General features: G+C 41.7%; 1 protein-coding gene across 2 annotated transcripts; it reads right to left on the reverse strand.

The window, feature by feature from the left end:
- Positions 1 to 219: 219 nt before the first annotated feature.
- dapk2b (death-associated protein kinase 2b) lies at positions 220 to 15,705 on the reverse strand. 2 transcript variants are annotated; one of them, XM_005470701.4, is made up of 12 exons: positions 15,548 to 15,702; positions 14,779 to 14,973; positions 8,917 to 9,138; positions 7,978 to 8,116; positions 6,819 to 6,948; positions 6,654 to 6,702; positions 6,535 to 6,561; positions 6,292 to 6,444; positions 5,802 to 5,847; positions 2,711 to 2,800; positions 2,508 to 2,594; positions 220 to 1,172 (listed from the first exon to the last, which is right to left on the reverse strand). In XM_005470701.4, the coding sequence occupies exons 2-12, from the start codon at positions 14,853 to 14,855 to the stop codon at positions 1,095 to 1,097; spliced, it is 1,098 nt and encodes a 365-aa protein (XP_005470758.1). In that variant the 5' UTR covers positions 14,856 to 14,973; positions 15,548 to 15,702; the 3' UTR covers positions 220 to 1,094. The 2 variants fall into 2 exon arrangements, with proteins under 2 accessions (XP_005470758.1, XP_005470757.1); XM_005470700.4 differs by lacking the exons at positions 220 to 1,172; positions 2,508 to 2,594; positions 2,711 to 2,800 and adding an exon at positions 4,318 to 5,068 and having other exon boundaries at positions 15,548 to 15,705.
- Between the last annotated feature and the right edge of the window lie 16 nt (positions 15,706 to 15,721).

Consider the following 15,721-nt stretch of genomic DNA (forward strand, 5'->3'; position numbering starts at 1 on the left):
AGTCTAAAGGCATGCATGTTATGTTAATTGGCTGTAGGTATGGATGTGATCATGAAGGCTTGTGTGTCTCTCTGTGTAAGCCCTGTAGGCTGATGACCTGTGCAGGGTGTAACCTGCCTTATGCAAAGCACCAGCCCAGACAGGCACCAGTCCCCTCCACAGAGTTAAGAAAATAGATCAAATCAACAAGTTTTGGTTTCATAAAAACGGTCAAAGTAACAATGTTCATTAATTTATTTAACACATTCTCAATTTACACTTTATATACATAAAAAGAAAGTAAAATGCTTCTTGAAAACACTGAAGGCTAAGATAGAGGCAAAAGTGAACTTAAGACATGATGTATATCTATTTATAACATAAATACATGAAAGTATTGCAAAACCTATCAATTCCATTTAAAACTAAACTGCAGAATTAGATTCACATATTAGGCATACCGTAGATACATGCAGTCAGTGAACTCGTCAATGAAACACAGTTACAGTCTGAGAAAACTCCGCACAAATTAAAATATCCTATGTAAACATATAGTATACAGATGCTTTAGGGGCTTATATCTTGAGGTTAACAGTAAATGATAAAACATCGTTAAGCACAACACGTAAACATTTGAAGATCTGCTGTCATGTTGTTATCCTGCAGCGCTAAACCCTTTAATTTAACACTCTGGATGCTAACATCTGTTAAAATATATATCAATCAATCTGCATCAATACTGTGCCAAACAACAGCTTGAGAACTTTTTAGACAGAAGCTGTCCATAGCATACATATATATATATGCTCACATATATACTAACATACACAACAGTTCCTGTCAACAGCAACAGCAATCAAGCTATAGCTGCTAGTGCAAGATTAGCACATGTTTAAACATGCCGGAACGATGTCCGACATACAGCAGAAGTTGTGCTGATTCAGAACGAAGAAGTTGCCTTAAACTCTAAAATAAAACAAAAAATCTACTTTTACAGCTGTCACGTAAAAATATATTGTAACCGTGCTTAGTGGCGTATAACAGTTGCAGAGCAAGCCCTAAATAAAGGTGCAAAGTCACTGTTTTGCATGTGTGACGGACACTGAGGGTTGCTCTCAGGAAGTGCTGCTTCTCTTTCTGGTCCTTGGTCTCCTCTTCATAGTTTCTTCTTCTTGGTCGCTTTCACAATTCCTCTGACAAGACCAACACATTCGAGTTAGGAAACAGTTGTAACATAGTTACTGTTTGTGGTGATTTTGACAATTGTGAGTCTCCACAGCTGGAGACAGCTTAAAGAATCTAAGCATTCTTACACACACACACACACACACACACACACATATATATAGAGAGAGATTTTTTTTTTAGCTCCAGCAGCATATAGTAGGATAAAACTGTGCTTACTACACTGCAACACTGTGGAACACAACATCTGTTGTAAAGGTACTCCCAGAGAAATAGTTAGACATCTACATCTGTAAATGCTGTTTAAATAGTGTAAAATAAATACACACTCATCACCACTTTAGTAAGTGCTCCTGCTTATTAAGTAAATATCAAATCAGCCAGGCACGTGGCAGTATGGTGCAATGCATTTTGGCATGTAGACATGGTTAAGGTGACCTGCTGAAGTTCAACAGGAGCTTCAGAACACGGAAGAAAGGTGATTTAAGTGATGTTGAATGTGGCGTTGTTGTTGGTATCAGACGAGCTGCTCTGAGTATTTCAGAAACTGCTGAGCTACTGAGATTCTTCCTGCACAACCATCTCTAGGAATTACAGAGAATGGCCAGAAAAAAAAAAGTTTCCTATTGACCAGGAAACATAGACTCACTAAAATTGTACAACAGAAGATTGAAAAATCATTGCCCATTGTTAAGTCCAGATTTCTGCTGGGACATTCAGGTAGTAGAATCAGAATTTGGAGTAAACAACATAAAAGCACGGATCCATGCATGCACGGATTACCAGTTTAGGCTGGTAGTTTAATGATGTGGGGATAACTTTTTTGCACACTTTAGGTCCTTTAGTTTAAAATGTGCATCATTTAAAAAACCACAGCCCGCTTTATTATTGTTGCTGATCATGTCCATCTCCACAGAGTACCCATCTCCTCATGGCTGCCATGTCACAAAGGTCAAATCATCATAAACTACCTTCCTGAACGTAACAATGACTTCATTGTACTCAAATTCCCTCCACAATCACCAGATCTCAGTCCAATAGAGCACCTTTGGAATGTAGTGGAACGGGAGATTCACATCATGGATCTGCAGCCAATAAATCTGCAGCAAGTGTGTGATGCAATCACGTCGACATGGACCAAAACCTTTCTGAATCTCTGCCATGAAGAATTAAGGCAGTCCAGAAGTCAAAAGGGTTCAATCTGGCACTAACAGGATGTACCCAATAAAGTATCTGGGGAGTGTATTTGCAAAGTTAAACTAACCAGCTGTTGGCTGAAGCAATATAAATGAGAGCAGCTCAATGTGTGTCAGTTTAATGTAAACCATTGCAAGGCAACCTACCCCATCCTCCTCGGGCAGCTTCTCATTCTTATGGTTCTTCATGATTCGTGTTAGGTGGTTGCACAGAGCCACAATTCTGAATGACAGCTGTTGAAACCAACAAAAGTAAAAAGAAATGGGTTATAAAGCAAGACATGTGCAATTTTTTTTATGCAATCTTCATTTAAGCAATAGTCCAAGTTGGTAACAGGGCTGCATTTTACCTTCCACCTGCGTCGAGCATACTGTCTCTTGAAGTTCTCCAAGTTGACCACTGATAGTCTCTTCACCAAGGCCTGTCTGGGGTTCAGAGGCTGCAGAAATACAGTGAGATGTCAGAAAGAAGAACTGTCCCTCACATCAGCTGTGCGCATGTGCTTGTCTAATATAATCAGCTATACCATGAAGACATTTCAGATCATGAATGACAGAAATGTAAAAAAAAAGAGTCATAATCTCTAATTAACATTTATTTCATGGTTGACAACAGTATAAAATGTCAGCGCACAAAGAAAAGAGTGCTGAGTGTTGAAACGCTAATACTGGCAAAGGAAGTGAGAAATGTTTAAACAGATAAGATCTTATCATAGATGTTGTTTTTATGGTTAGCGCAAAAACAGCTCAAAGAAAGAAATGGAAAATATTTTCGAAATAAATCAACCTTCAGCAATAGAGCACATTTAAATCCATAAAAAAAGATCCTTTCTTTTAAAACACTATCATTTACACATGGAGTATTAAATAGGATTAATAATCATTTCAATAAAAAAGAAAAATGCAATTAAAAAAACTTTTTTTTAAAAAGTCAATAAAAAAAACATTTGAACTTATCATTCACTCCACTGAGAGAACCATTGCACATTTGTTTCATTTAGTTTTACTAAATCAGCTAAAATAATCAGCTAAATGCTCAGGCAGAAAATGCCAAATTAATAAATAAACGTAGTTTAATAAATCCATGTGTCACAATAAATAAATAAATAAATAAATAAATAAAATAAAATAAAATATAATATTGTGTCACGTATCCCAGTTAAAGGACTAATCATGTTTGCTGCTGTACCTGCTGTTAAGATCAATACTTGTCTGTCATTTAAAAAGCATGCCAGAGCCAGTAAGAAATTTAAGCTCAGCTTAGCTTAGGCCTACTAAAGAAAACAGGCAGGCTGACTCTGTCAAAAGTCAACAAAAGAGATGTCAGTGCTCGGGGCAGCAGTCCATAAGCAGAGGCAAAACCCCCCTCTCTCTAGTCACCTGGGGGTTAGGGTTAGATGGGGGTTTCTGTAGGAACCTGAGGCATTCCAAACTACCTAAGAGATATAATCTCTCCGGAATGTTTTAGGTCTGCCTTAGGGTCTCCTCCCAGAACGTTGTTTAAAATAATGGCAAAACTTAATGCACTAAGATTTCTGTAACTGATAATGTCCATCCATTTGCTTCATTCAGTTCAGGGAACTGGAATCTATCCCAGCTGAAGCGGGGCATACTCTGGACAGGTCGTCAGCCTGTCGTAAGGCTAAGACTGAGAGACAGATAACTACTCACGCTCACAGTCGCACCTACAGCAAGTTTAGAATCACAAATTAACCTAATGTACATGTATTTGGACTGTGGGAGGAACCTGGAGGGTACCCACGGAGGGACAGGGAGAACGTGCAAACTCCATGCAGAAAATATAGTGTGTATAATGTGCGTTTACATTTGTTTAACCTTCGGACAAAGCCAGGCTAGCTTTATCGCTGTTTTCAGTGTTTCTGCTAAGCTTAGCTAACGATTAATCATGCAGACATGTCAGCTGAGATAACGGTCTTCTCCTTTATCTCTTTATCTGTTTTTTTTTTGGTTTTTTTTGTACAATAAAGAAAATCTACAAATGAATAAAATTTAGAGAGTGCAGTTAAAAAAAAAACAAAAAGAAAAATTGTTGACTCTTAGAAGATTTTTCAGTAGTTTATGCCAGATTCAGTGAGGGGCTGTTCAGCCTCAGAGCACACTTCGCCTTCACAAGTCAGATGCAGCAGGTCCTCCAGGGCTTTCTTTACATGTGTGCTCAGACTTCTGTTATGGATGCTACCATTGGTTCCCTCAGGATGCAAAGAGCCCATCAGATCCTGGAGCCACTGGAGCTCAGAGTTCAGCTCCTGCCTCAGAGCATCCAGTTGGCCCTGCCTGTGGTTGTACCTCTTGCCGATGCTCTCCAGACAAACATCTACTGCCTTCATGTCTTCTTGCACCAGCTTCCTGGTGGCTTCCACTTTGCGAAACTTGTGGCAGGCTTGCGAGAGCCGTTTCTTTGCGGTCTCACGCTCCTCCTTGTACCAAGCTTCCTTGTCATTGTAAATGGAGAGCAGCGCTTCTATGTCACCCTGCAGGGTGCGGTAAGCTTCCGCCACCTCAGACAATCCCGTCTCCATTAATCCAATGTCTTCCACCACATGGGCAAAACGCTCAAAGTTGGCATATGTGTTGTTTTGGGACATGCTGGAGTGCGACTGGATAGTGTACTCTTTAAGTAGTTTTGTCTTCAACTGCTTTGCTTTCTTCTCAGAGGCAGCGCTGTCCTCCTCCGTGTGGCCGCAGGACTTCAGACAGAAGGGTAGGGGTGGGGGAGGGAGACTGAGTGAGAGGATGTCTTATTGTTGCATCTCGAAAACATGTATAGCAGTGAAAAATCCCAGCAGACGTGGCACTGGAGGATTAGTGTGTGACCCCAGAGCATAAGCCACAGCTGATAAGGGGTGCCAAAAAACAGCAAACATTCCTGGTGAGCGTGTAAGGTTTCCCGGATCCATGCTTGCATCAAAACAGGATGCCACTCACATGCATTTCATCAGTCTGAGTGGGGGGTAGACGGTTTCACCACAACACAATGTTAAGTTTCCATTCCATTAAAATACAATTAGCGAGATATTGCAAGAGTCAGACCACTGGCTTTGTAGACAAAAGGAATAATGCAGATGGCATGAAGATGGATGAGATGAGTGTGAGATGTGAAGGGCAAAACAAAAATTCCCAAACAGGAACAATATACATACTTTAACTGTGGGACAGTATGGAAACATCTATCCAGGACAAGTACACAGTTAGTGGGAGTGAACACTGGAATTTTGAGACAGTAGTCAGGTTTCTTTGCACTTTAAAAAACGGATTTAGCTCTCCAGTAAAAAAAAAAAAGAGCCTGCTACCCTGTGTGCTACCTTTGACATTAGCTGCAATAGGTTTTACTCCTCATAGAAGGGGGGGGGGAATGAAGTGCTGACAACAGTCACAGATGATACAAACCATGCAACACTACTGCATAAATCATGTCCATACCTTAATCCAAGGATGATTCAATGCATCTTGTATTGTCAACCGTTTTCTAAAAAAGAAAATGCAGCTGTGTAAATATGCCAGAACAACTCCATCAGACAGGGCACGTAGGTCAGTCATGCAGCAGACGGTGACTCTCTAAGGATTACAGCAAGACCAAACTTCCACAGGAATATTCAGTTTCCTGAAGGTGCACGTAAACACTTAAATGGAAACACATGTCAGAAAGTAAGAAGAGGATCGCATTTTACAAAGAAAGTGTTTTTGTAATAGTTTGCGTTTCTCATTTTATATATCACACCGTGTAGCAGAAATAAATCCTTACTGGCTGGCTGTTTATTCTCATGTGGGTCAGGAGTGCACTTCATTAGGATTTATTGCAGCATAGCCCCGCCTGGTACTGGGCTTTGTAATGACATTTCAAACCTGACCTTTGGCCTTGACCTATTTGTAAGTAACCTAATTTCTTTCTTCTTCTTTTTTCCCCTTTTACCTTGTTTCCTTTTCCAGGAGCCCTCTGATAAAGTTCTTGGCCAGCTCACTGGTACTGCTGAAGAACTCTTCATCAAATTCGTAGTTCACCCCTGAGATGTTTGCTAACGTTTCCTGCTTTGTGTCACCGAGGAAAGGTGAGGCGCCGCTCAAACTGAAACAACAGCACAAACGTTTGCACGCGTGACTCAGTCGATAATCGTAGATACATTCAAATTCCCGGACGTGATGAATCTCAACTTACAGTATATATGTGATGACTCCGATGCTCCTGCAAAAAAAGGCGCAAGATTAATCCAAAGTTATGCACTGCAACCTGTTGTGCCGATGTCAGCAGAGTCAGAGGTAATTAAAAGCTCTTACCACATGTCTGCTTCCAAGCCCAGTTGCTCATAGTTGACTATCTCTGGAGCTGAAAATAGACAACACACACTCAACATCACAAACAGCGTCTGGCCGAACATCAAGCATCTGATTAAAATCTTCAAACTCAATAAAAAAGGAAAAAGAAAAGAAAGAAAAACTTACCAACAAATTCAGGGGTGCCAAAAATGTTTTTGAAATCTGCCCCATCTTGTATTTTGTGTGCTAGTCCAAAGTCTATTATTTTGATGCGGGGTAAGGTGGCATCCCTGTCCAGCAGCATTATATTTTCAGGCTGCAGCAATGCAAATAAAGAAACAAAGCATGTATGTCAGCAGATTTCCACTAATAGCAGGGCTCGGTAATACAGACAAAAGCAACAAGTTACCTGGAGAAATCCTCCTTTTGCGGAAGCATTAGAGAAAAACAATTAGTCACGCTTATTAGTGCAAGGGTGTGTCAGTGTGAACTGAAAATCAAGGCTCCAGGCATGAATGAATCAAGCAACTAGTGCGTTGTTATTTTGCATACCTAATCCACCTTCAGTTATCAACGCAAAAGCATCAGCAGTGAAGAGGACTCACGACGAGCCATTCTTACATTTCTACTGTTATATGCTCTCCAGATGTGGGGCATAAAGGGAACAACAACAAAAATGGAACACTATCACCCAGTTCTGTATTCAATTAGTAAGATGTGGGCTCTTGTGGAAACTTGTCAAAGGGGCTCCCTGTTTCCCGGCGCTGCCCTTTGGCTCTGTGCAATATAATAGGCCTGCAAATCAGGAACCATTCACACTGACTTTGAAGGGTTAGGGTGCGGAGTTGGGTTGTGTTTATTTAGCTGTTCTGAAGCTTTATTTTAATCAAAAAGGGGGATAAGAATTTCTCAAGTAAAATTCCAAGTCGAAATGGGGTTAAACAGGAGGGTTAATGGGTGTTATAGCTGACTGATCTGATGAAAATAGACCTTGGGAACGTAGATTCACAGCTAGAAAAAAATCAGACAGGATAGCGACTTTCAGATAGAAACGTGGGCAATACAGTTCTGAAACTAAAGAGGTAACCTTGAGGTGTCGGTATCTGAGAGTTTGGATGGTGGCCATAAAAAACAGGAAGGATGTGTGAATCAGACTAGCAGAACTGTGCAGTACGTACATTAAACACCTGCTATATATATAGATAGATAGATAGATACATGCACATAAGGTCTTTTTGGCATTGCTTGTGTGTAGTAATACAGTTGCTATAGAGGTAAAGAGTTTAACTGTTTCACAGAGAACAAATGCAGTTTAAGATGCGCAGCACAGGAGAAGCACATTTACCTTTAGATCAAAATGTGCAATCTTCTTGGAGTGGAGGTACTGCACTCCATCTAGGACCTGCTTGATAAACTGAGTGGCCTCCTCCTCACTGAGGCTCTCCTTTTGAGCTAAGAAGTCAAACAGCTCTCCTCCAGAGACCCTGCAACACGCACAAATGAATGGACATGTGCACACACACACACACACACACACACACACACACAAACTGACACTCGGTGACTGAGGGCTCAGACAATCTGGAGCAAGCCCTCGCTAGCACTTTTATCTAAAGTGTGTTCTCAGGAAATTGGATGCACAAGCCCTGGATGCCTGAGATATGTTTGTTTGTGGTGCCAACTTGCGTCTGTTTTTAGTCCATTTGCCCTACTTGTGGACCAATGTATTTTTCCATAAACATAACTGAAAAAAATGGTATGAAACCTTGGCCCATAAGCACAATGTTCTCTACCATTCATACAGAGAAAATGAGAACGAAGGACAGTGCGTCATTCTGTATCCATCAGTCATATTTTTTTTTTGTCTGAGTTTTTCAATTAGTCCTAATCAGGCCTGCCATGTTTCTCGGCACTCAGTGACCCCAGACGGGGGCCCTTTTTGGCCTCTTTTCAGCACAAGCATTATTGACTTTGCGAGAGACATTTGGTACTTTCTGGCAGACATGATCGGGGGCAAATGGTTTTCAGCAAACACAGCTTCAACAAACAGAAATAAACTCACAGATGAGTGGACTTTTGCTGTTTTACAGCATTCCTGTCAAACATTCAAAAGACCGCACACACATAACTTTTCATAAACCCAGTAAAACACATTTTATGTTATGCAGGCTCGCATCTGTTGTGCATAGATGTTTGGAGGTTTCAAGAGATAAAGCATGATGAAACTGTATTCTTGTGACTGTGTGGATATTGCGATGCATTGCAGAATCTTGCGGTGACTCACAGTTCGAGGATGAGCACAACGTCTGTGCGGTTCTCGTAAACATCGTGGAGCGCTACAATGTTGGGATGCTGGAGCTGCTGCAGGATGTCCACTTCCCTCGCAATCTCCTCTTTTTTCACACCCCGTCTGCTGGCCCGAGTCAGGCGCTTCTTGATGAACTTGGCCGCGTACTTATTGCCTGTGCTCTTCTCTATGCATCGCTTGACAATCGCAAACTGCCCACTGCAGACACAAAAGAAGCAATCACCACAAAAAGTACCAAAAGAGCATACAGAGCACGGGAAAAGCAGTAACATCCTGCATTTTGGTGGAGGATGTGATCTCTGAACACATCGTGACAACTGATTTACGTGTATCAGGATTTGTAGTTTTTTTTAAGGAATTGAACAATTTCTAATAATATTCTTTGCATTTAGCCACAGGATATTATAAGACGGATATTGGTGAGGAAGCTGTGGTACACAGATGACTGAAAAATTGTGGTATGGTCCATCACTTCCTGTTTCCTGGCGAGACAATGAGACAATCTGGTGGTGCTGAGAGAGCCCCTGTCCTCCTACTCCTTTTAACTTCCTGCCAAGTTGAGTGGAGTAAACTCAAGTGTTTACTCCACTGAAAGAAAAGCAAATCACAACAGAGGTGTGTAGCTTTGAGAATATTGTTCAGTGAATCATTGCATTCTTGTTTTGAATGTTAGACGTGATAGACATGAGCTTACGACATCTTTAATGGCATCGTATTATTAATGAGCTTCAGTACTGGCTCCAGTTGGTGGAATATATTCCTGTTTTCACTCATCCCTAACATAAATCAGAACACTCATAACTTGCCTAGTGACAGATTGAACAAGAAATATGAGACCATTTTCCATATGAGGGGAATTTCTGTGGCTTTAATATCAGACCAACACTTGAGTAAGCTTGCTGTCATACTACTGCTGCTTTGTTGTTTCCTGTTGCTGGGGGATGACCTGCCCACCCCATTGTGAACACAAGCTTCTCATCCTTCTGCGTGAGGCCACAACGACATACAAGGGCTTATGTGGTGACAAGGCTGGCAAGAGTTTTACTGAATAGGAGGGAATGGTTGGGTAAAACACATTAAAGTTTGAGGACTGAAGAATTTTTATGTTTGCAGCAGAGACACATTGTGACACTGTGGAGGGAAAAACTCCCAAAGAGGGGGAAAGGCAATAATTGGCAGGCATTTCATGAATTTTGGACATAACTGTCCACACAGAAATTCCAGAGTGGCTGTGAGAGGCTGTCCAATCTGTGTCTAGAGGGCTAAGAATAGCCAGAGTTAAACAGAGTCTTGCTTTACCTGCCACATTTTTTCTGCTGTTGGTGAGTGAGAGCCCCCGCTTGAACTGCAGGAGTGGAAAAGAAAGAGGGGCGGAAAGGAGGTGTGCAAGGAAGATCTGTACACCCACCACACACAACAGTTCACACTTGTATTTTCAGGGTGTTTACAATGTGCATCCTGAAACAAATTAAGGGATTAAATACTATCTTTGTGGTTTTAAACCAGCTACTGACTCTGTAACCCTACACCGGTGTGAGATGGTTGAGCCAGTTTTCACGTTTTTGTGGCACACCCTGTCCGGTGCTCTGTGATCACACCTAGGAGCTGTTACATTGACTATGCTAAGCCTCTTATGAAACATGCTCAAAAATAACAATATAAAACTAGGTAAATGCGGGACCTCATAAACCCAGACTTTCAATTACAACCTCAATGAAGAGATTAAGTCTAAAACTTTTAAACAAATATGACGCAGTCTGATACCGCAGCAAAAAAACTGAACATCTCTGATACACAAGGGGGAAAAAAAACAAGCGTATAAGTTTCTTTAAAGTGCAGCAGTGCTTGATGCAAGGGGATTTGCACTGAACTACATGGGGTTGTTTCACCTGTGCATCTAATAAGACAAGGGACTCTTTAACTTTAGATTGATTTGATGTCTTTCCTATAGCTTTCAGGTTCTGGAAATACATTAAAAGCCTAAGGCCCTTGCAGTTATTATTGAGATCATTGAATTCATGTGTGAACATGTCCCAGCAGAGACTGCAGGGGAAAAAAGAGAGAGTGGGGAAACATACATTAAGGCAATAATCCACAAAGAATCCCACGCACATTCCTATAAAAACAGAGCGGGTGGAGTGATAAAGCGCAGCTTCATGGAATCTCAAATCCTCCCTCTGCCTGATCTATTCACAGGACGTCTCCACCCTCGAGTCCTCCCTGTTAGAGATGATAATGTGTTAACTGAAGAGGTGGGGAAGTCACTCAGTGAATTCCACTTGCAAAAACATCTATCAATTACCCCAAGGGGAGGAACTGATCCGTCACAGGGGCCTGAGCAGTCCCCTTGATTTGCTTGATAACTAATGGCAAATAGAAAAAGCCCTTGAGATGATAGTTGTAGCTCATGTGCAAAAGAGCACCCAACGCAAATGTCAGCGGAAGGGCTTTACTTCAGCATTGTTACGAAGTGTAGAGTAACAGCGGAAAGAGATGCTGGGGGGGTGGTATTCCACAACAGGCCAGGCGTGCCGTCTGTCTTAGCCCTAAGCCGACCAGTGGGGCTGAAAGTGCCATCTCTCCGCAGAATTTCCACTTCCAACAGCTGAAGGTCATTAGCCACAGCCAAGGTTGAAGGAATGCTCCGACAAGTGGCGCCGACCCAATATTTAAACATGTTTCTCAACTGAGCAACCACCAGGATGACGAAGAGCGCCAGATTCGCTGTTGACCCAGAGAGCTGTTCCTAACCAGGCAACTAATCAAATGCCAAGGAGGGCGGCAGGGAAGCAGCTCCAACTTTTAAAATTCTCCCGGTGCTTGAAAACAGAATTTGTCGGCCTCATTTTCTGCTTTTTATGCTGTAAGTGAAATCTTTCCACATTTAAGCCCTAAAGTAATCTCTAGATTCCCACTGGTATTTAAGTCCAGCCACACACGCACACACCGGCATCTGTGAGGCATTAGTGTTGTTTGTAATGGGACAACTTGTCAGTATTGGAACTCTTGGGGATGTCCAAAAGGTCAACATGGAGGGTCCTTCAGTTAGGCTGCACCAAATAAACTCCCTTCTCTCTTTTTTTCCCCCCAACTTACACAACAGCAGGAATGTCTCAGAGCTATAGAGACAGAGAAATTCTAGTACTTTTGGGTAATCTGAAACAGCTGTGTGCCTGCCCTGTGGGCTCTTTTCACCTCAACGCATTTATTGTTCGAGCACCGCTAAAATTTGCATCACTGCCCTCTGGATATTCCATAAAGAAAACTTGTAAAATGATTAGTTGAATCATTTTCTTCTAAATGAACCCACATAGATACTGGAAAAATATTTTGCATATCAGGAAGATGCTTCTGCAATGTTTACAGAATAAAGAGCAAAAACTCTGTGAACCTCTGTTAATGGACAGATGAGTTTTCACCTCGAGGTCAACTCAAGCAGCGACAAACATGCTGTTGTGCTGCAGGAGTCTTTCACTCCTGTCAGTATAACTGATGTTTAAATATCCATCTCACCGTCAAGATAGAGTATAGGTGGCTTGAGAGTTTTTTCAGGTATTTTGTAAGAAGCCACACATTAACAAACTGACCAGATTCAATTTTAAGGCGTCGTCACAGTCATACAGTTCACCCTGGGATCACGTCACTCGCTGTACCTTTCATACATAGCAATAATGTCACGGTGGTGCTACACAAAGAGTCAAGGGATTACCATTAGAAGTCAACATGAAAGCATTCAGGAAGTCAGAGTGAAACCATGGTGTAAAGTACATTCAGTGACTTTAAATTTTGGGGGAAGTCTGCATGTTATTTGGGGGGAGGGTTTAACAGATGGTAGTTTCTTGACACTGACTCACAAAGATAATGCTATTTCTCGTGGTTGTTTCATGGCCGCAGCATTACTTATCTACTAAAAGCTATCAGTTGTTATGAGCCAACAGGGACACAAACACCATCTCCGATGAAGTCCTTTTTCTCAGCCTTACCTTGATGCTCAGTTACAGCTCACCGCTTCCTGTTAAAGGCATCTTTTGGTTCGGACTTTACCACTGTACTGTATGTCATAAGTGTCATCAGTCGAACGGAAAGACAGGTACACTTGTCACAGCTTGCCCCGCATGTCAAAGGGCTGACAGGTTTAACCAAAACTCTGTGTCATTGGTGGAAACAGCCACTCAGTACTGCTTCTCGGGGTTGTGAGACATTAAAACCTGTCAACATGATTAATTCAATTTCCAGAAATGGTGCAACAGTACCACAGCACAGGACATCTCAAATACGTCACACAGTTTTTGCCTCCCTCTGCCAAATTTCCCCACCCTCTTATAGGACAATTGAGTAACAGTTCCACTGAGGTATGTGAGTGGAGGGCTCTGAACCCGTGAGGCTCTCAAAACTGTGGGTGGGCTAAAACACGTCCCCCAAGGCTCACCAGAAAACCGTGAGTGTGAGTGAAAAGTCTTTTGCAGAAAGATACTGATAAAATGTAACAGGTTTGGTTACTCAGAAAGGTAACCAGGGCTTTTAACCACAGTAGCTTAAAGTGTCACATACTTTCGACATGCTGATGTTAAACATGCACTCAGCCCACAGCGGAGTCCCCTTTGCTTTTCAGGCAAAGGTTTTCTCATGAAAACCGACTCAGCTTTGAACAACACATTCCCACGTCTGTCATGTCTTGCAGGGGTTTAAAGGGCATTTTTTTAATATAAGTTTTAAAAAGTCTTTTAAAAGGAATTTCTAACTTGCAACATATGGCTTGATGTAACCTAATAAATAATCTACTAGTCTGTGGTGATATGAGCAGCTTTTGAGTTGCCTCTGTGCAAACAGCCGTGTTTGTTTTGCCTTCATGTTCTTTGCCTGTCCGTGGAAAATCCCTCTAATGTTACAACTTCATGTGCAATTATCAATGACAGTACATTTTTTTTAAAATGGTGTTTACAATCTATTTACTTTGCAAACTATGTAAAGTATTAGATAATTTATTCATTTTATTGATCAGCTAACTGTTCATGAATCATTATTTTTAACCATCAGACGTGAGTGCTTTACTGCAAAGTCAAAGCCTGATTACTGTAAAAATATTTCATATTTATACATTTGAACTTTTCATGCTACAAGAGGCCTTTGCTGAAATGTCTTCCTCTTCTGTTTTTTGTTTGGGTTATTTTTTTATAGACCTGAAGGAGTCATTTCAGCAGCAGGTCTGGACCAGGGTGTGTCAAAGCAGCTATGTCCCAGCACAGTGCATATTGGGATTAATGGTGAAAGGCTACAGGTCAGATGCTTGCTTTTACACCCGCTCAATCTGTTATCGAGTGGTGCACATGCCCAAGCTGTCCTTCCGTGCAAAATTGGCGTAGCTTCCTCAATCCATATTGTAATCTACCAACTTCCTGTAACATATTTCCTCAGTTTCCTTCATGTCTGCTCTTTACGGGGTTTTTTATTCACAGCACTTCGACACCCTGGTCCACCTCCCCACAGTCAGACCATGCAAAGCAAATCGCTCACAATTCATTTGCATTCCTGGACTGACAAATCTGACCCCCAAACACAGCTGTTTTCTTTTCTTCGAGTGCATTTAGCTTTGGAACGTTATCTCTTGCTGTAAAATTCAGCCCACTTTAACCCAACAACACTCCCCAGTTCAAGCTTAGACAGGCTGTTTGCATACCTACGTACACAGGAGGAGGACCACCGCATCAAGCGCTTGCAAGGGAAACTGACTCACCCTCTGACTCACACAAACTGCGAGGGATCATCTTCTAAGAGGTGGGGATCAAATAACCTCTCATTGACATCCTTCATAAAAACAAATCGTGAACAAATCCTCACCTTCCCAGTGCTTCTCCAATTTCATAAAAATCTTCCACGTTCTCTTGCTTGAATACCGCCATGCCGGGCGTCCTCATTGATGTAGTTCCTTAATATGTAAAACAGATATGTAAAACAGCCTCCTTGATATGCTCCAGTAAAGCCAGTTGTTGTGCCTCCCCAGGAGTACTCTTCCTGCACACCACGAGTCCAACCCTGCTGACACAAAGAGGAGTTGGTTTCTGAGCGCAGTGATGAAAATGTTTACTACAAGTTGCAGCTTGCTGTAAGGTATTCGTTTACTGAATTAGAGCTACTTTCACCTTGCTCTTGGGAAAGCCTTAACACCATAACACAGCACAGAAAAAAGGGTCCTCTTTGTTCTTCACTAGTATTACAGGCTTTAAACTACAACTCGCACAACAGCGTCTGGGCAGTATAACAATGTATAATGAGGATTACAAATGAAAAGAACATTTCTGGCTAATTAGGGCAGGGCATCTGTTGTGAAACATTATGTCTGGCTAAAAAGGTTGAGAATGGCAGTTACACAGGCTTTGTAAATACCAGAACATGGCCATTGTGACAATTGTGAATAAGGATTTAGAGATAAAATGGTAACTGTGCAGCATGGGAGTGAACACGTATGTATACACAAATGTGAAGAGAGACAGAGAAAAAAAAGATGTTCACAAGCTGAAATACCACAAACTTCCTCTCTGGCAAGTTTCATGAGTTTTTCGCAAGTGTCTCAACAAAACTGGCTGCAGTTAAAAACACAGAGTCTTACCTTCAGTCAGCTGCAGAGCTGATGATAAAGGTGCATCAGTGTCCACGTCTCCTACAGTTGGTCTCCTCGTCTCATAGCTGCAGCTGAGTCAGAAAACAGCTCCTCCGGGGTGGATGGCTGTTGTTTTCTGTCACCGGTGGCATCACCATCAGGCTTTTGTGTGCGCGTAAAGTC

Source organism: Oreochromis niloticus, linkage group LG7 (genome assembly GCF_001858045.2).
Source record: "Oreochromis niloticus isolate F11D_XX linkage group LG7, O_niloticus_UMD_NMBU, whole genome shotgun sequence".
In the NCBI taxonomy this organism is placed as follows: domain Eukaryota; kingdom Metazoa; phylum Chordata; class Actinopteri; order Cichliformes; family Cichlidae; genus Oreochromis; species Oreochromis niloticus.

Excerpts from the sequence above, each read along its gene's own strand:
- dapk2b (XM_005470700.4), bottom strand. The coding sequence starts at position 14,855 with ATGAGGACGCCCGGCATGGCGGTATTCAAGCAAGAGAACGTGGAAGAT. Across the intron at positions 9,139-14,778 it reads ATTGGAGAAGCACTGGGAAG|TGGGCAGTTTGCGATTGTCA; the intron begins GTGAGGATTTGT and ends TTGTGTCTGCAG. Across the intron at positions 5,069-5,801 it reads TGAATCATCCTTGGATTAAG|TCCTGCGGCCACACGGAGGA; the intron begins GTATGGACATGA and ends TTCTGTCTGAAG.